Below are 20,090 nucleotides of genomic sequence, written 5' to 3'. Positions count from 1 at the left end.
AAGCTGCAACATGGCTCAAATGCAATGCAAATTTCATCTGCTATTTCCGGAGTGCAAATATGACCTGTAAGATGGTTCCAGAATGTTTATAAACATTACATTTGCCAGTAGTATAATGGTGTGGACATTTCCCCTTTCTCTTTATATTGGATATTTATCCAGCACCTGTGAAAAGTTTGGATGTGCATAAAACCCTCCATAGTCTAAGATGTATGTATTATGCCCACAGGGAGCAATTATGGTTCCTGTAACTGTATTTAGACATAGCTTATTTAAAAGAAGTCGTCGTTTAGTTTTTATTGGAATTTGATTAAAAGTATACACTGTATTTTTAGGCCTTATCAATAGCCTAGTGAATTTAACCTATTTAATCCCATCAGTCACAATAGTGACCGTAAAAAAAAAACGTTTTCAGTTATAAGGCTCTAAAAATGTTTCTGAAGGATGTATCAATGCATTTCCAGCAAATATTGAAATAATAAAGGGTCTCAATGAAATATGTGCAGTGTCACATGTTTAGTGTAAATTGTCACGTGACCAGAGCTGTTTACTTCCTGGTTGCGCCATGAGAAGGCGATGGCTGCATTGAAGCTCCCAAACAAAGGGTTAGTAAAGTTCGTTAACATTCAGATAGGACAAAGATTTTTGGTACACGTCATCTTTAAGGTCTCTAGTATTGATATATGCATGTGCAATTACTCAATTACTACTTTGTTCAGTGTGGTCATAGAATGAGTAAACATGTTGACGGCAACAATAGTGACCGGCGGGATAACACAGTGCGTCTAGCTATACACATACATAGTTCTTGTTCTACCTAACCTTCTACTCTGTTCTTTCTTTTAGTTTCACTTTGAGTGAAGTTCTGATATGTTGGATCTAGGTGACTGCTCAGACAAGGCGTGCAACGTTGCAGTTATCCCTCAGTGATTGTGATAGCGATTGGTCAGATATGGACTATGAGGGGGAGACTGACCATTTGCCAGCCAGGCTGTTGAATGTATATGCTGAACCTATGCAAACAGATCATGACAGGAACAACGTTATCAGTGATGATGACCTACCCCTCACCACCCCACACTCTCCTCCCTGAGACTGGGTTGGGTCATGGACCCAGTGTCGTTCTTGGTATTGCAGAGCAATCTCGGGCGCCTCAAGGTTGCAAGATCCTTCATGACAACCTCTTCACTTCGCTTGCACTCCTCGATGAAATGACAAAAAGAGGATATGGGAGCTCTGGAACGATGAGGCAAAATCGTCTGTTTGATGTCCCATTCAAGCCACAGAAGGAGTTCATGAAGTTACCCCGGGGAAACCTCTGAGGTTCTGACCCAAGGAGACAAGTTGCTGGTCCGTTAGAAAGACAATAACATTGTCACAGTGGCATCAAACATGGAGGAGAAATACAGTGAGACCTCTGTCGAGAGATGGATAAAGGAGCGACGTGCCTTTTGACAAAGTCCCACAACCAAAATGCATCAACCGATACAATGAGCACATGGGTGGTGTTGAACTTCACGACCTACTGGTTTCAAGATACCATATCTCCATCAGGTCTAAGAAGTGGTGGTGGCCCATCTTTGCAGGGTCTCTCAACAGTGCACTCGTAAACAGCCATTTATTTTACAGAGATGTCATGGGAGGGACCATCAACCTGCTCACCTTTACATGGATAGTGGCACAGTCTCTTATGAAAAAGTTTGGCACGAAACCACTGAGCCACGGAAGGAGATCTCTACTGGCTGCTACTATTGAAGATCGGGCAAGATATGACAAAGCTTCTCATTGGCCAATCAACACGATGCACCGGTTCCATAGATCTCTTCATTGTGACAAACGCACTACCTACGCATGTGAGAACTGCAAAGCGCCACTGTACATTGAGTGCTTCAAGATATACCATGGACAGTAGAAAAGGAGATAAGAGCGAATGAAAAAGGGCTGAAAAAGCCAATGAAAGAAAAATAGAAAAGTCAATAAAGGGTGAGGAGAAGCAGTACAACGGACTCTAGGAAGAACAGAAAAGTCGACGAAAAACGGAAAAAGAATCAAAATGACTGAAATGTTTTTGGAAAAGAGGATCAATTGATTCTAGACATACTGTATTACAGCATCTGACTGATCGTAGTTCAAAATAGTGATGCACAAACTAATCGTGCACTTGGTTCTGAAGCCTACCTCTATTTATTTATTTATTTATTTATTTATTTATTTATATATACACTGCTCAAAAAAATAAAGGGAACACTTAAAGATCACATCCTAGATCTGAATGAAAGAAATAATCTTATAAAATACTGTTTTCTTTACATAGTTGAATGTGCTGACAACAAAATCACACAAAAATAATCAATGGAAATTCAATTGATCAACCCATGGAGGTCTGGATTTGGAGTCACACTCAAAATTAAAGTGGAAAACCACACTACAGGCTGATCCAACTTTGATGTAATGTCCTTAAAACAAGTCAAAATGAGGCTCAGTAGTGTGTGTGGCCTCCATGTGCCTGTATGACCTCCCTACAACGCCTGGGCATGCTCCTGATGAGGTGGCGGATGGTCTCCTGAGGGATCTCCTCCCAGACCTGGACTAAAGCATCCGCCAACTCCTGGACAGTCTGTGGTGCAACGTGGCGTTGGTGGATGGAGCGAGACATGATGTCCCAGATGTGCTCAATTGGATTCAGGTCTGGGGAACGGGCGGGCCAGTCCATAGCATCAATGCCTTCCTCTTGCAGGAACTGCTGACACACTCCAGCCACATGAGGTCTAGCATTGTCTTGCATTAGGAGGAACCCAGGGCCAACCGCACCAGCATATGGTCTCACAAGGGGTCTGAGGATCTCATCTCGGTACCTAATGGCAGTCAGGCTACCTCTGGCGAGTACATGGAGGGCTGTGCGGCCCCCCAAAGAAATGCCACCCCACACCATGACTGACCCACCGCCAAACCGGTCATGCTGGAGGATGTTGCAGGCAGCAGAACGTTCTCCACGGCGTCTCCAGACTCTGTCACGTCTGTCACATGTGCTCAGTGTGAACCTGCTTTCATCTGTGAAGAGCACAGAGCGCCAGTGGCGAATTTGCCAATCTTGTTGTTCTCTGGCAAATGCCAAACGTCCTGCACGGTGTTGGGCTGTAAGCACAACCCCCACCTGTGGACGTTGGGCCCTCATACCACCCTCATGGAGTCTGTTTCTGATCATTTGAGCAGACACATGCACATTTGTGGCCTGCTGGAGGTCATTTTGCAGGGCTCTGGCAGTGCTCCTCCTGCTCCTCCTTGCACAAAGGCGGAGGTAGCGGTCCTGCTGCTGGGTTGTTGCCCTCCTACGGCCTCCTCCACGTCTCCTGATGTACTGGCCTGTCTCCTGGTAGCGCCTCCATGCTCTGGACACTACGCTGACAGACACAGCAAACCTTCTTGCCACAGCTCGCATTGATGTGCCATCCTGGATGAGCTGCACTACCTGAGCCACTTGTGTGGGTTGTAGACTCCGTCTCATGCTACCACTAGAGTGAAAGCACCGCCAGCATTCAAAAGTGACCAAAACATCAGCCAGGAAGCATAGGAACTGAGAAGTGGTCTGTGGTCTCCACCTGCAGAACCACTCCTTTATTGGGGGTGTCTTGCTTATTGCCTATAATTTCCACCTGTTGTCTATTCCATTTGCACAACAGCATGTGAAATTTATTGTCAATCAGTGTTGCTTCATAAGTGGACAGTTTGATTTCACAGAAGTGTGATTGACTTGGAGTTACATTGTGTTGTTTAATTGTTCCCTTTATTTTTTTGAGCAGTGTATATATATATATATATATGTGTGTGTGTGTGTATAATATATATTTTTTATTTATTTCTTATTGTGTTCATTGTAGGCCTCTACTTGAATGCATGTTCTACAGGCTACCTCTATCCTAAATGTTACCTTTAGGTTCAATGTGAATGAATGACACGACTGCTATACAGTTTAGTGAATGTTGCGCTAAAATGTCACAATGACAATGTTACAATGAATATTGCACTAAAGTACAAGTTAAAATGTTACAATATTAATGTTTCAATACATGTTGCACTAAAGTAACAATGTTGAAATACGTTGATGGTTGTTGATTTTTGTTTTTGCTCTCGGTATTCATATCGGTGTTGTATAAGGGTTTTTGATATGTAAAATAGTCACACTAGAATGTGATGGGGCATTCTAGTGGCAATGCTGTGGACTGTCAGTGACAGAGTTTTAAATGTGTTAATAACTGGGCTGGGATGTATAAGCATTTTCATGACTGCATAGGAGAAATATGTTGATTCAGTATACATAACATTATCCCACCAGTCACAATTGTGACCGACCATAAAACACTTTTTTTACCTACTTTTCCATGAAAACTTCAAAAAATGATGATTGATTATTTCAAAGGCTTACTAATGACACAAGATTTGGATATTTTCATGTCTGGGAAAAAATTGGGATTAAAATGTAATGTAAATGTAAATCTTGCTTATGACTACATTTGGCATGTCCAGACAGCAATTTATAGTAGGCCTAGAGCCCCTATATCAGTGCAAATGCTATAGCCTATTTAACAATGTATTTCCATACTAATGCAATGCTTATATAAACAGTTCGACTGCAAACATGTTCAAAATATGTTGCAAATATGGGGCAGGCTACTTAACAAAATAGGTGATAACAGAGTAACATTCGAATTGGAGTTGATAACAACGCACTACACAAAAGACACAACTTGATGCGACCACATATTAGGCATGGATCACGTTCTGATTGGCCAGCAAGCCTCGACACACCCACAACTGGTTTATTTATCAAAACCCAGCCCTTTTGCGCCACCTCCAGCAACTGTGCCTATAATTATGGGGGTGAAAATAGCACAAATATTTCTGACACACCCCTGAAGCTATAGTGCTACTGTCAGTGCTTAGATTTACCACTGCGTTTAGATTTGTTGAAATAGAGCCCATCAACTCAATTTAATGTATTTTTAAATTCAGGCTGTAACACAACAAAAAATGTGGAAACAATCAAGGGGTATGAATACTTTCTTAAGGCACTTATTGGTTGATTACATTGGTTGATTGGCTGATTACACAAATAATGAGAAACATGAGAAACACCTTCCTAATATTTAGTTGCACCCCCTTTTGCCCTCAGAACAGCCTCAATGTATTGGGGCAAGGACTCTACAAGGTGTCGAAAGCATTCAACAGGGATGCTGGCCCATGTTGACTCCATTGCTTCCCACAGTTGTGTCAAGTTGGCTGTACAGTATGTGGGTGGTGGATCATGCTTGATACACAGGGAAACTGTTGAGGGTGAAAAAAACAGCAGCGTTGCAGTTCTTGACACACTCAAACAGGTGCGCCTGGCACCTACTACCATACCCCGTTCAAAGGCACTAAAATCTTTAGTCTTGCCCATTCACCCTCTGAATGGCACATATACACAATCCATGTCTCAATTGTCTCGAGGCTTAAAAATCCTTCTTCAACCTGTCTCCTCCCCTTCATCTACACTGATTAAAGTGGATTTAACAGGTGACATCAGTAAGGGATCATAGCTTTCACCAGGATTCACCTTGTCAGTGTTCCTAATGTTTTGAACACTCATAAACTAATCCAATCTGTTAGTAGACGTACGTTTTGCACCCGTTACTGAGATGTCTTTTCCAGTGTATATGATTTAGGTAGTCTCATTCATCAGTCTTCCTACCCCGGCAGTCATTCTCAATGCAGGTTGCAGGTGAAAAGTTCCAATTGCAGGATATCCTCACTCTGGATTCCAATAGGAATTAAACATCACTTTGCAAGCCAGCATTGAGGTTTGAATCAACGTACAATTGTAAGGCAACCAGCTACAATAGGATTGTGAGTGTTCTGCAATAGGATAGTAGTTAAATAAAGGTTAAATAAATAAAAAATAATAACTAAAATAATAATGGCATTGAGGGTGATTCAACGTACAATTATAAGGCAACCAGCTGCAATAGGATTGTGTGTTTCCTCAACATTTGATCAACAAAAGTCCACATATTTGTTTTACAGTGTGTTGGATCTCTGATGTATGTGTGTGTGTTTGAACGGACAGCGCACATGTGCATTTGTGTGTGTGTGTTTGTGTTTCTACGACGTGTGTGTGTGTGTGTTTGTACGGCGTGTGTGTGTGTTTGTAGGGCGTATGTTTGTGTGTGTGTGTGTTTGTACGGCGTGTTTGTGTACCCACCTTGGTGACACACATCTGGTTAGTGGTGAGGGTGCCAGTCTTGTCGGAGCAGATGACGGAGGTGCAGCCCAGGGTCTCCACAGAGGGCAGGGAGCGGACGATGGCGTTCTTCTTGGCCATACGGCGGGTACCAAGAGCCAGGCAGGTGGTGATCACAGCGGGCAGACCTGGGAGGGGCAGAGAGGGGGGAGAAGGGGGACAGATGGTAGAGAGAGAGGGGAAAATAGTGCTATTAGTTATGCAGTAAACCCTGTTCGTGTTCTTGTGAATTGAAACCTCTCTTGAGACCTGAAGACTCGCAGACCAGGTTAACACAGTCTTGAGGGTGATTGGTTGATTGACTTTTGTCCACTTTACTTTGACCCATCTAGACTTTTTAGATTAGATTAGTGCTAGTCCAGTATCAGTTGCTCACCCTCAGGAATGGCAGCCACAGCCAGGGCCACAGCGATCTTGAAGTAGTAGACGGCCCCGCGGATCCAGGAGCCTCCATGGACAGGGTCGTTGAAGTGGCCAATGTTGATCATCCACACGGCAACACAGATCAGGGAGATGACCTGTTATGGAATAGACAACCGCAGGTTGTCAGATAAAGCCTGGTTTAAAATATATATATATAATACAATTGTCATCATTACACTATTGGTTTCCTTACATTCTAAGTCTATGGACAAGGTATGACTTGGTTTTATTTCCCTGTCACTGTTTCCAAATGCTTACGTTTTACCGTTTGTGGCACAAATCCCACTGTCATTTTGTAATCTGGGTGAAATATCCCTTTAAGATGTATCAAATTAAAACTGGCAAAAATTGGCTACTTGACCATTTTAAGGGCGTGGGGAAACTCATCTTGTCAAGTTGCAACAACTAAAGTAGTGTAGTGTAGTAGAATTGTAGTAGTGTAGCAGCAGTAGTAGTGTATTAATAGTAGTGGAGTAGTAGTAGTGTAGCAGCTGTAGGAGCAGCAGTAGTAGTAGTGTATTAATAGTAGTGGAGTAGTAGTAGTGTAGCAGCTGTAGTAGTAGTAGTAGTGGAGTAGTAGTAGTAATGTAGCAGCTGTAGTAGTGTAGTAGTAGTGTAGCAGCTGTAGTAGTGTAGTAGTAGTGTAGCAGCAGTAGTAGTAGTGTAGTAGTAATAGTGTAGTAGTAGTAGTAGTAGTAGTGTAGCAGCAGTAGTAGTAATGTAGCAGCAGTAGCAGCAGTAGTAGTAGTGTAGTAGTATTAGTAGTAGTGTAGCAGCAGTAGCAGCAGTAGTAGCAGTGTAGTAGTAGTAATAGTGTAGCAGCAGTAGTAGTAGTAGTGTAGCAGCAGTAGTAGTAGTATAGTAGTAGTAGTAGTGTAGCAGCTGTAGTAGCAGTGTAGTAGTAGTAGTATAGTAGTAGTGTAGCAGCAGTAGTAGCAGTGTTGTAGTAGTAGTAGTAGTAGTAGTAGTAGTAGTAGTAGTAGTAGTGGTAGCGGCAGTAGTAGTAGTGTAGCGGCAGCAGTAGTAGTAGTAGTGTAGTAGTAGTAGTAGTAGTATAGTAGTAGTGTAGCAGCAGTAGTAGTAGTTTAGTAGTAGTATAGTAGCAGTGTAGTAGTATAGTAGTAGCTGTCTGTCTCACCTTGGAGAGCTGCTCTCCGAACTCGTCCAGTTTGGCCTGCAGGGGGGTCTTCTCCTGCTCTGTCGCAGCCATCTGGTCGCGGATCTTCCCAATCTCTGTAGAGACACCAGTTGCCACGGCTACGCCGATAGCCTTGCCTGAAGCGATGTTGGTGCCCTTGAGGGAGAGAGAGGGGGGAGAGGGAGCGAGGTAAAGGGAGGGAGAGAGGGGGAGAAGGAGAGACAGAAAGAGAGAGGGGAGAAGGAGATAGTGGAAAGAGTGAGAGCGAGAGGGGAAAAGAGGGAGCGGTCAATGAATGGCTGTAAGGGTGGAGGAGATGGAGAGTAGAAGAGGGCAGGAGTGTGGAAAATGACAGTTAGATTGATGGAAAGATTCCGAGATGGAGGAATAGAAAGATAGATAGATGGATAAATATATAGGAGAGTCCCTCACAGAGAAAAGCATGTTCTTCTTGTCCTGATTGACAGCTCTCATGTCTGGGACGGCATCGGTGTGTTTGATCACACTGACAGACTCACCTGAGCGAGGTGGGAGACAGAGAGGCAGATAGAGTGAGAGAGTTTTACATCAAAAACGTTTTACATGTATTTATAATAGGGCTGTCAAAAGATGAAAAACATTTAATCAAGTTAACTCTCAGGATTTTATTGCAAATTCCAAATGTAATTAAAAAAAATTCATACAAAAAACATTTCAAGAATATTGACGTTGTGATTTTGTCTAAAATAATTGTTAGCCAAATAGATTTATTTTATTTTGGCCAAATTGAGAAAGCGCACTTTACTGAACCTCAATGTCAACTTGTTTATACATGACATTGTAGATTTTTAGCTGTATATATTATGTACTTTGGATGTTTTCAGTGTATTTTCAGACAATGCGGGAAAAAAGAGTGCACTAAAAAATGACAAAAAGTCAACTCGAGTTAACTGATTAACTCTTGTCAGCCCTCATTTATATCCATTGTGATCTTGTAAAGAGGGTTAAGACTGACAGACAAGAGTTGATCATATCACTCACCGGTGAGGATGGACTGGTCAACCCGCAGAGTAGTAGAGTTTATTTTGACGAGTCTGATGTCGGCGGGGACTTTGTCACCAACTGGGAAAGAAAGAACAAAAATACACAATGTTAGCTCAAAGTAGCTGCCTCAACTTCATGCATATACACACAAACTCCACTCCACTTCAGAGTTCATTTCACGTATGTTCAAACATAATTACTACATTGGAATTCACAGTCTTTATCACAATCAAGGTTTTCCCTGGTTAACGTTGTGCTTAGTCTGACTTTTTAAAGTGTATTCTGTCCAACACACTGCTTTTTAGCACTGTCGAAATATCACCATTTGACATCTTGACTCTTCAGTATTGCAAAATAGAGAGAGAGAGAGGGTGTGAAAGAGAGAAGGAGAGAGAGAGAATTGATCATGGAGAAAAGTCCCCTCATCCAACTAGTCTTGACTCTCGAGGCTAAGTTTATTAACCACTACCAACCCAACAAAGCCTCAGGACAGCACTCAGACAGTCTGGTCCAACCACATCATAACCAAACAAAAATACAATGATATTACCTATTCGGAAAAGATTTGTACTATTTACTCATTGTAACAACACTGTACATAGTTAATAATATAACACAAACTTTTGTGTGTTTCATTTGAACTGTTTATTTGTGATTGCCAAAGCAAGTGACATAAACAATGTAAAACATTGCTTCCCATGCCAATAAAGCCCCAAATGAATTGAAAGTACATGCCAATAAAGAGAGTGAAGAGAGAGAGAGCCAATAATGAGAGCGAGAAGGAGTGAGCGAGCCTGACGTGACTGACTAGTTTTAGAACTGTGGATGAATAGCAACACTGAAAGCTGACCCCACAGACAGACAGAACGAGAGGGAGAGAAAGACAGAGGGCGAGACACCGTGATATGGAGAGAACAGGGGTATGGGAGAGGGAGAGAGAGAGAGAGGGTGTAAGAGAGTGAGATAGATAGACAGGTGTGAGTAATAAGCACACACGTTATCGCTCTCTCAAAATCAAATTCAGATTGCTTTATTGGCATGAAATACAATTTGTAGGTATTGCCAAAGCAGTATAGTGGTACAGCATTTCAGTACAATGAAATGAGGATAACGAAATACAGTTCATTTCAGTAGTAATAATAACAGTACGTCTAATCATGTATACAGGTACAACACTACTGCTGTCGTATTGTGGAATCTTCGGTCAATTTTTTAAAAATTAAATAAAAATAGGATTATAAAAAATAAAAAAATACAAATGGCTAATAAATAAAGAACAAAATGTATGGATGATGGTTACACTGTTCTACTGTCAACTACAGTATATACAATGTATATAACTTCCTCTCTCTTGTTCTCTCTCTCATTCTCTCTATACCTCCCTCTCTCTCTTACCCTCTGATTGCCTTAAAAGGACCCACTGTCTCAAGGACACAAGGACAGCCACCCTCCCTCCCTTCTTCACACAATGACACTTAGTCATTGTCATACACTCTCTATCCCTCTCTCTCTTTCTTACCCTCTCAAATACACACGGACACACACACACACACACATGTCCAAGCCACACATCTAGTACATTGGTGCAGGTCCCGTGTGGCTCAGTTGGTAGAGCATGGCACTTGCAACACCAGGGTTGTGGGTTCGAAATAAAAAATGTATGCACTCACTACTGTAAGACTCTTTGGATAAGAGCATCTGTAAAATGACTCAAATGTCAAATATAAATGTAATGCATTAATTATAGTGATTGTTCTTAGATCACCTGCTAAGTTTGGAAATTGTGCCTGCAAATGAATAACACGCATTAAACATTAAAATGCGCCCTTATTAGTCAAATCTGTCCCTTTATCTATACTTGGATCAGATTAGCCAACCCTAAACCTAACCTTAACCATTAGAGGGATAAACTAATCTGACCCAGGACCAGCTGCTGGTATACATCCCATCCTGCATCAGTGGTTCCCGACCTTTTTCAGTTATTGTACCACCAACTGAATTTTGCTCTGCCCTGAGTACCCCTGAAGTACCCGCTCATGTGCATTTTACCAGTAGCCCTATGGTGTCGTGAGTCTTCTCAAGTACACTCTGTGGATAAGCCAAGTACCCTCAGGGGTCCTGGGGCCTACAGTACATAGTGCACTACTTTTGACCAGAGCTCAATGGCTATAAAGTGAATGGAGTGCCCTTTGCGATGTTGTCTGTCAACCAGTAGACTGATAATATTCACTATGGGTATTAGGCCTTGTTTGTTTATTTATTTATTTTTTGTTGGGGGGGGGGGGGGGGGAATAATAGCAAACCCTAAAGACGTGATGTCCATCTGAGAGGATTTGACAGATTCAAGCACTTTGACATATTTTGTGAGAAATTGTACACTTTGTGATTAAAGTTGTTGTAAAAAGGGCTATATGCTTTAATCTCCATACCTTCACCTCCGATAGGCAAGGTAGATTTTCTCTCGATTACATCAGATCTACATTCATTTTTAGTGGCTTGTGGGTATTGGGGCTAAAGGGTCGACTTGGACCTGGGCCTACAACTCTTGGTCCGGTTGGGGTAGAAGTTGCCCTTGGGCACAGATCTGAATCTTACCGGACACCTCCACCACATCTCCAGGGACGATCTCCCTGGCCTTGATCATCTGGACGTTCTTCCTGTCTGACCGGTAAACCTTCCCCATCTCAGGTTCATACTCCTTCAGAGCCTCGATGGCGCTCTCTGCATTGCGCTCCTACAGGGCAACAATAACCCCACAGAAGATCAGTTCCTCCTATTCCTCCTGACCTCCCTCCCAGAAGTGTAAAGCCTGACTTATGCCAATATGCCCACCCCCTACACCCGTCACACCCACCCCCTTCCTGCTCCCTCGTCCCATAACCCCCTATGTGTGAATCCTTGTACATAGTTTCCAAATGACCACCACAAGGCCAATATGGACCCGCTGCTTGTGGCTTGCGGTAACCCGATCGTCCCTCTGTATTTTTGCTGTGGGTTTGGGGGCTGCTGCATTTCCCCTTATAACACCCCTCCCCCCAGCCCGCGGTTAACACATTCTGACCCTGAGCGGGTAAACTAATGCATGTGATGTATTATGTGTGTGTGTGTGGTGTTTGTGCGCGCGTGTGTGTGTGTGTTTCCACTAACTGACCTGCCAGACTCCAACGATGGCATTGGCGATGAGAATGAGGAGGATGACTAAGGGTTCCACGAAGGCTGTGACTGTTTCCTCACCTTCCTCAAACAAGGCCAGCACCTGAAAGCGAGAGATAGACAGAGAGGGAGAGAAAAAGAGGGAGAGAGAGAATTTATGTTTATTGATAATGGAATGGAATGCATTTTTATGACACTTGGCTGTATGCACCTATATCAAAACACTTTTTTCCACTCTATGCCAGACTTTTTTTGTCTGCGTGTCCGTGCACATGTGCGATAGAGGGAGGTTTTTTGTGTGTGTTTCTACACGTGTGTGTATGCGCTTGCGTGTATGTGAGTGTAACGAGTTGTTGTCACTGGTCTGTTTAGGAAAGGGGCTGTGTTGACATGGACACAGATCAGTTCTGATCCACTGAAGCAGAGTGAGAAGCAATCTAACCCACAGAGAGAGACAGATATCCCTCCATCCCTCCATTATTGTATACATCCATCCATTATTCGTTATTCCCTATTCCCTTTGTCCAAACCATCCTCTGTTGTTCCTTAGTGCAGACTTCATTCTTCCATCGCCTCTCCCTTCTCTACTCTGTTGTTCCTTAGTGCAGACTTCATTCTTCCATCGCCTCTCCCTTCTCTACTCTGTTGTTCCTTAGTGCAGACTTCATTCTTCCATCGCCTCTCCCTTCTCTACTCTGTTGTTCCTTAGTGCAGACGTCATTCTTCCATCGCCTCTCCCTTCTCTACTCTGTTGTTCCTTAGTGCAGACTTCATTCTTCCATCGCCTCTCTCTCTCTCTCTCTCTCTCTCTCTCTCTCTCTATCTCTCTCTCTCTCTCTCTACCTCTCTCTCTACATCTCTCTCTCTCTCTCTCTACCTCTCTCTCTCTCTCTCTCTCTCGTCTCTCTCTCTCTCTCCCTCTCTCTCTCTACCTCTCTCTCTCTCTCTCTCTCTCTCTCTCTACCTCTCTCTCTCTCTCTCTCTCTCTCTACTCTCTCTCTCTCTCTCTCTCTCTCTCTCTCTCTCTCTCTCTCTCTCTACCTCTCTCTCTCTCTCTCTCTCTCTCTCTCTCTCTACCCCTCTCTCTCTCTCTCTCTCTCTCTCTCTCTCTCTCTCTCTCTCTCTCTCTCTCTCTCTCTCTCTCCTCTCTCTCTCTCTCTCTCTCTCTCTCTCTCTCTCTCTCTCTTTCTTCTCTTTTTTCTTTGGCTTGTTTCTTTCTTTCTTTTCTTGTTTCTATCCATTTATTCTCTTATTCCCTCTCTTTTAAGATTTCTACATCGTTCATCCTCTCTGTCTCTCTATTCTAAAAGATGCCGCATTGAAATCCATTGTAGCCTCCTCACACGTACCATGCTATCGTAGAACCCTTCCATTCCAAGCAAAACTTAATTTGAAAGTACATGAAAAACATTACAACAATATTGCCAATGCATTTATATATTTACACAGTATATTAACTTTATATTATGCGTTTATGAATTACATTTTATTATCATTACAGTGTCTTCCTCAACCATATACTGTACATACCTATCACCTATCGGTTTGTTTGTCTTTGCAACAATCAATGCCATTGTGCAATACTATCTCGCTCTTGCGCTCTCGCCGGCAATCCTTCGTTCCTTTCATCCCTGACCTTTGTGGAAGGATACAGTTTCTCGGCCTGGCTTGAGACTTTCTTAAAATAACGCGGCCTCTCTCCCCTCGCGCCCTCTTGTCACACACATACACGAACGCACGTACGCACACACACACCATGCACCCACACACACACTATATCATACACACACACCATTCTTTCTAAGGCCATAATGACAGCTGGTCAGGGACAGAGTGTTAAGGGTTGGGGGGGTTAAAACATTGTGTCACCCCCCCTACCCCAAAACAGATTTGAAAAGAGAGAGCGAGACAGGAGGGTGGAGGGGAGACAACAGTGAAATGAAATAGTGAGAGAGAGGGACGGGGGAGGGATTCCTAGAGTGAGTGAGCAAGTGTGTGCGTGAGTGAGTGAGTAAGCGAGGGAGGGAGAGAGGGAGGACATCAATCCATATGAAATATAACCTGACGGGTCACAGCATGTGTTCTGGGTGTGTGTACGCACAGCATAATTGACCTATGTGTGTACAGTATGTGTCTTTCATTGTGCAGGTATGTAACCTTGTGTGTGTGTCTGTGTGTGTTAGCTGTCAGTGTCCTCTCAGGGCCTCTGCCACCATGCACAGCTGCTACGCTGAAACATTTACCCATCCTGCGCTGGGGTAAGGAGAGGACGTGGAAGGAGGAAATTGACAGGAAGTGACTTCACAGTGACCTTACAGGTGCTAACACCAACAAACACATACATACACCCAAACCTATCAACCTGTATAGACCCTACCCCACTTGTGGAGATCTGAGAAGACTCAATAGGTATTATCAATACATGAACATCTTCCCCTTGCTCTAATTACACCAATCATTGAGGAGCAGACCAGATGACCTCACTTTGTCTTATACCAATGAAGCTAGGAACAGAACATCTAAAGTCATTCACCATTCTAACGCAGCAATGAATCTAGCGACTAGGAGGTCAAAATCAGTGACAACATTTTGTCTACTTACAAAAGAGATGCAGGCAGCCAGCAGCAGGATTCTGACCAACAGATCCTCAAACTGCTCTACGACCAACTCCCAGATGGTCTTACCTGAGAGAGAGAGAGAGAGAGAGAGAGAGAGAGAGAGAGAGAGAGAGAGAGAGAGGAGAGAGAGAGAGAGAGAGAGAGAGAGAGAGAGAGAGAGAGAGAGAGAGAGAGAGAGAGAGAGAGAGAGAGAGAGAGAGAGAGAGAGAGAGAAGAGAGAGAGAGAGAGAGAGAGAGAGAGAGAGAGAGAGAGAGAGAGAGAGAGAGAGAGAGAGAGAGAGAGAGAGAGAGAGAGAGAGAGAGAGAGAGAGAGGCAGTAGAGGAGGGAATGAGAATAATGTCAGTGTGTGTGTGTGGATCTGTGTGTGTTGGCAGGAGTGTATTATCACTAAACTGCCAAATGAAATCGCAGTACTATTATCTCACGATTGTTTTGTGTGGTTACACATGCAGACAAATCTTCAAGACACTTGCCAACATCATGCAATGTGGAAACCAACAGAAATGTGCCCTAGCAACGTGCATGCCCGACCGACCACCTGAGGATCTGTCTTTTTCAGAACCTTGTCACTTAAATCTCACTCGATTGATTGTTTTCATTTTACTCCTGCGACTCTTTCATACTCTTGCTTGTGCCTGTCCTTTTTTTCCCCCCGTTATGACCGCAGATACATTGGCTTTCCGTTGAATCTACAAGAACGCTAAAGCTTCGTCTCGACACTTACAGTACCAGTCAAAAGTTTGGTCACACCTGCTCATTCAAGGGTTTTTCTTTATTTTTACTATTGTAGAATAATAGTGAAGACATCCAAACTATGAAATAACACATATGGAATCATGTAGTAAGCAAAAAAGTGTTAAACAAATCTAAATATATTTTATATTTGAGTTTCTTCAAAGTAGCCACCCTTTGCCTTGATGACAGCTTTGCACACTCTTGGCAAAGCTGCCATCAAGCCTAAGATCACCATGCCAATGCCAAGTGTCGACTGGAGTGGTGTAAAGCTCGCCGCTATTGGACTCTGGAGCCATGGAAACTCATTCTCTGGAGTGATGAATCACGCTTCACCATCTGGCAGTCCAACTGATGAATCTGGCTTTGGCGGATACCAGGAGAATGCTACTTACCCAAATGCATAGTGCCAGCTATAAAGTTTGGTGGAGGAAGAATAATAGTCTTGGCTGTTTTTCATGGTTTGGGCTAGGCCCCTTAGTTCCAGTGAAGGGAATTCTTAACGCTACAGCATACAATGACATTTTAGACAATTCTGTGCTTCCAACTTTGTGGCAACAGTTTGGGGAAGGCCTTTTCCTGTTTCAGCATGATAATGCCCCTTTGCACAAAGTGAGGTCCATACAGAAATGGTTTGTTGAGATCGGTGTGGAAGAACTTGACTGGCCTGCATAGAGCCCTGACCTCAACTCCATCGAACACTTTTGGGATGAATTGGAACACCCACTGCGAGCCAGGCCTAATCGCCCAACATCAGTGCCCAACCTCACTAACACTCTTGTGGCTGAATGGAAGCAAGTCCCCGCAGCAATGTTCCAACACCTAGTGGAAAGCCTTCCCAGAAGAGTGAAGGCTGTTATAGCAGCAAATAGGGGACCAACTTCATATTAATGCCCATGATTTTGAGTGTCCACATACTTTTGATCATGTAGTGTATGTCTGGTCTCGCAAACAACGTAAAGCAGGTGTAATCTAGAGCCAAGCATGTTGATTTATAATCCAAGGGTATCCTGCTATTTTGATACACTTGTTGATTTATGCAAAATAAAGTGACAACAACAGTAATTAATGAAGCAGTCTAGACAGCGCAGGTGAGCGCAAATAGGGTAGACAGAGCAAGTGTTTGGTTGTTGCAGCCCTGTCTCTCCCCTTTATGTTAATGTCTAATATATGCAAATTCACCCATTGTATTTATGCAATTTAGGCACATAAACATTCCCTTATTTTAACACACAAAAAAATTGCTGATATAATAAGAAAATGTATACATGAGTGCATACCCACCCGCCCCCCAAAAATTGGGACATTCTACAATAAATTGAACACCTAAATCCCCACCTAAATCCCTGGACTCCATTCATTATTTGTCCGTGCCAGTAAAATGTTTTATGAGCTATAATTCAGTCAATATCTGATGGACTATAAAAATTCTAAAAGTTTGCAGTGTCTTCATCCATTGTCCAACTGTTGCATTTATTAGAATTGTTTTTAAAACTTTTGAACAATTTCGATGACCGTTGCTAATGTCTCTATTGCATCATGATGATATAGTACTGTCAGATGTGAGAATCATAACTGTTACAGGGAGGAATAGTCAGTGTGATAATAAACTCTCATGGGTAGACACACAACACAACTGGAAGGTTCCCACTAGATAAGACAGCCACAAAGTCAAAATTGGGTATATCATAAAAATGTATCAAAGCAAAAACGACCTTTTTGGTCTTAATTTAAGGTTAGGATTAGGCATAAAGTTAGAAGTGTGGTTAAGATTAATGTTAAGTTTAGAGTTAGGTTTAAAACACAGGAGGCCGCTGAGGGGAGGAAGGCTCATAATAATGGCTGGAATGGAGTGAATGAAATGGTATCAAAAACATGGAAACGGTGTGCTTGATGTGTTCAATACCATTGCATTTATTCTGTCCCAGCCATCACTCTGAGGCGGTTTTCCCCAATTGAGGTGCTACTGGCCGCCTCGGGTTTAAAATCAGATTTTTTGAAAATAAATTGTAGAAATAGGTGGTGGGTTTTATGACTTTGTGACTGTGTTAACTAGTGATAACCCAATTTAAGTTTTTACTTCTGGGTTTTTTAGGTTTTGTGTGACAGATGTGATGGGTAAGTGAGGACACAGATCTGTGCATAGGAAGATCCTCTTCTTTCAGGGTTATGACAAGTTTGACAAGAAGAGCAATCCTGTTCACATCCTCCCCTTCCTTCTCTCTGAAGTGTGTAGCCACTCCCTGTCAAGCATCGGATTGGATAAAAAAATATGGCTACTCTACACCAACCAATCCAATGATTTTAAACCCTAGAGGGGGCGTATACAGAGATAAATGGGCGAATCGGAATGTCTGGAGGGTTTGTGATGACAGATGTCACGATAGCACGACTGACAGGAAGTCCACTATCCCAGGCAGGAAGCAGAACAACAGGTGTGTACGTGTGAGTGCATATGCGTGTGTGTGACATGGTGGCAAGAAATAAAGAGGTAGTGTGACTGATGGGATGTGTAACCTCCCGGACACTGGGACGGAAATAGGAGTGTGTGTGCAGACAGACCGCAGACAGGTGTGTGAGGGGCAAAGATAAACGTTGGGAACTCACCAATCTCAGCTGGCAGCTCTGTAAAAGGGGAAAGCAAGAGATGGGAGATTATTACCATAGCATTGCTATTTGCTACTAACATCGCTAATTGAGATCAGCATTAGGCCTACTACCTCTAACTTTGATAGCAGAAAGGCTAATTATACACTGATTAAACGTAAAGGACCAGATTTACTAAGCCTTTGTTTCCACCTGTTTAAAATGGTCAGATCAGGTCATTGAAAATACAGGTGCAAACCTTTGCACTTGATACAAATGCCTATAGTTAATTACCTAAAAACCTTTACTTAGCTCATGTCATCCACCTTTTGATTGATAACTTACGTCAGGACTGAAATCTCTCTGAACTAATTTCAAATCTTCAAATTATGCAAAAACTAAAACGTGAACAAACCAAAGAATTGGTATTGCACAACTGTGTTTCTACTTTATTTCTAAAGGATCAAACTAAGTGGTTTTCTTTAGCAAACGTTTGCAAACAAGTGTTAGGGCCTTGGTTTGTCCCGGTTCGGCCCTACAGTAGCCATAGCAAACCTCTGTCCTTCTCACTGACCTCTGATTGGTTAGCCAATCAGAGCCTTGAGTCTGTCATTGCTTTTCATTGGCTGGATGAGACAATGACTATACCAATGCTTCATATTATGATTTAAGCATGGATGACCAAGAAGAAACATTTTTGTAAAAAATATTATCATAAACCTCATAACTTTACTTTTGCCTCTGTATATAAAGTATGATGCTTAGCCACTCAATGTTATTATCAAGTGTGCTAACTGCAAATACACTAAAATAAAAGGACTGATACAACAGTTATTCAAGTTGAAGTGGTCATGAACTTCTGGAATCCAACCAACCACAATAGAGAGCCTGTACTGGACTGATCACAAACTACACTACCCAAGCATCCCTTGGTGCAGCTGACCTTCAAATGGCATCTGCCGCACCATCACAAGGTCACGTGAACCATGTTGGTTGCCGTGCGCCAATGTGTCAGTCAGCCAGCCAACAGCCAATCACAAAGAGTCAACATCCGACCTTCCCCTCTTCATAGCCAAAACAAAGACTAACTATTGTCCAAGCCAGTGGAACACCTGTTGCTGTCTGTCTGTATGTATGTCTGTCTGTCCCTCCATCGCATTCATCCCTTCCACAGCATTTAGCACCAATGAACCCCATTTTGGGTCTGAACCTCTACACCCAACCAGATTCTCCTCCCTTTTTCTCCTCCTCTTCCTCCTCGCCATCATCTTTCCAACAAGCCCTATCCCTCCTCTTATCTACCTCCATGTCCCTCTGTCCATCCCTTGGTTTCTCTATCCTTTTCCATCCATCCATCCATCTCAGTCTCTCTTTCTCACCGTTGTGACCATATCTGGCCAGGTTCTTCTTGAACTGTTCTGGTGTGAGGCCGGTGGTCTGGTCGACACCAAAGTATGACACGACCTCTTCCGGCTCTTTTGCGTGTGCATTCTCCATCCTCACCAAACAGGAGACGCTTCAGAAGAAGAGAACAAAACAAAGACACGTTTAGGACACATCTATCCGGTAATGCGTGGCTTGGTGCAGTAGGTAGGTAGTTCTCCAGTTATGAGGTTTTACAACCAGAGAAATGATTTGTTACCCATCACTTTATAAAAGTGTGGGATTGGGATAAAAACTGTCAACCCCCTTTGTTCTCTCTCTCCCCCCTCTCTCTCTCTCACAACTCTCTCACCTCTCCGGCAAACTGGAGCCCTGGACTGACAGAAAGTGCAACCTGGCACAGGCTCCTGAAAAGTTTTATACAGACACAAAAGTGGGGCGATTGGTGCTCTCTCACCATGCGCCTGCACCTCATTGGCTGAGGGGAGCAAAGGTGGGTGGGCCGGGAGGGTCCTATGGGGGGGGGGGGGGGGGGGGGGGGGGGGGGGTCACGCGTGGAAGAATTGGGCACCAACTGCAGAGGGGGTCCGCTGTCTGCCGTCAAACTGAAAATAAAATATGTTTTTGGATGGAGCATGGACAGTAGAACAGGGAGGGGTAGATGAGGGCAGGGGTGCTTTGAATGAGAGGTAGGCGGCATTGAATGATGGGTCCAGTGTGGCAGATAGGACAGAGGGGGGGGGGGTACAGAGAGAG

The 20,090-nt window shown here is 43.3% G+C and overlaps 1 protein-coding gene across 1 annotated transcript in view; it reads right to left on the bottom strand.

The window, feature by feature from the left end:
• The window catches only part of atp2a1 (ATPase sarcoplasmic/endoplasmic reticulum Ca2+ transporting 1), a 34,278-nt gene extending 14,491 nt beyond the window's left edge, over window positions 1-19,787 (bottom strand). Inside the window, exons 1-11 of the mRNA XM_014192319.3 lie at window positions 19,687-19,787; window positions 19,331-19,467; window positions 17,973-17,990; window positions 14,616-14,698; window positions 12,013-12,117; window positions 11,457-11,595; window positions 8,859-8,939; window positions 8,271-8,356; window positions 7,839-7,994; window positions 6,654-6,795; window positions 6,239-6,405 (exon numbers count right to left, since the gene is read on the bottom strand). Coding sequence (XP_014047794.2) covers window positions 6,239-6,405; window positions 6,654-6,795; window positions 7,839-7,994; window positions 8,271-8,356; window positions 8,859-8,939; window positions 11,457-11,595; window positions 12,013-12,117; window positions 14,616-14,698; window positions 17,973-17,990; window positions 19,331-19,448 — 1,095 coding nt within the window. The 5' untranslated portion in view covers window positions 19,449-19,467; window positions 19,687-19,787. The remainder of the gene's footprint in view (window positions 1-6,238; window positions 6,406-6,653; window positions 6,796-7,838; window positions 7,995-8,270; window positions 8,357-8,858; window positions 8,940-11,456; window positions 11,596-12,012; window positions 12,118-14,615; window positions 14,699-17,972; window positions 17,991-19,330; window positions 19,468-19,686) is intronic.
• Window positions 19,788-20,090: the final 303 nt, after the last annotated feature.

Source organism: Salmo salar, chromosome 03 (genome assembly GCF_965601325.2).
Source record: "Salmo salar chromosome 03, fSalSal1, whole genome shotgun sequence".
In the NCBI taxonomy this organism is placed as follows: Eukaryota; Metazoa; Chordata; class Actinopteri; order Salmoniformes; family Salmonidae; genus Salmo; species Salmo salar.
The sequence above is the reverse complement of the archived record's forward strand: the minus strand, read 5'-3'. Positions and strand labels throughout refer to the sequence as shown.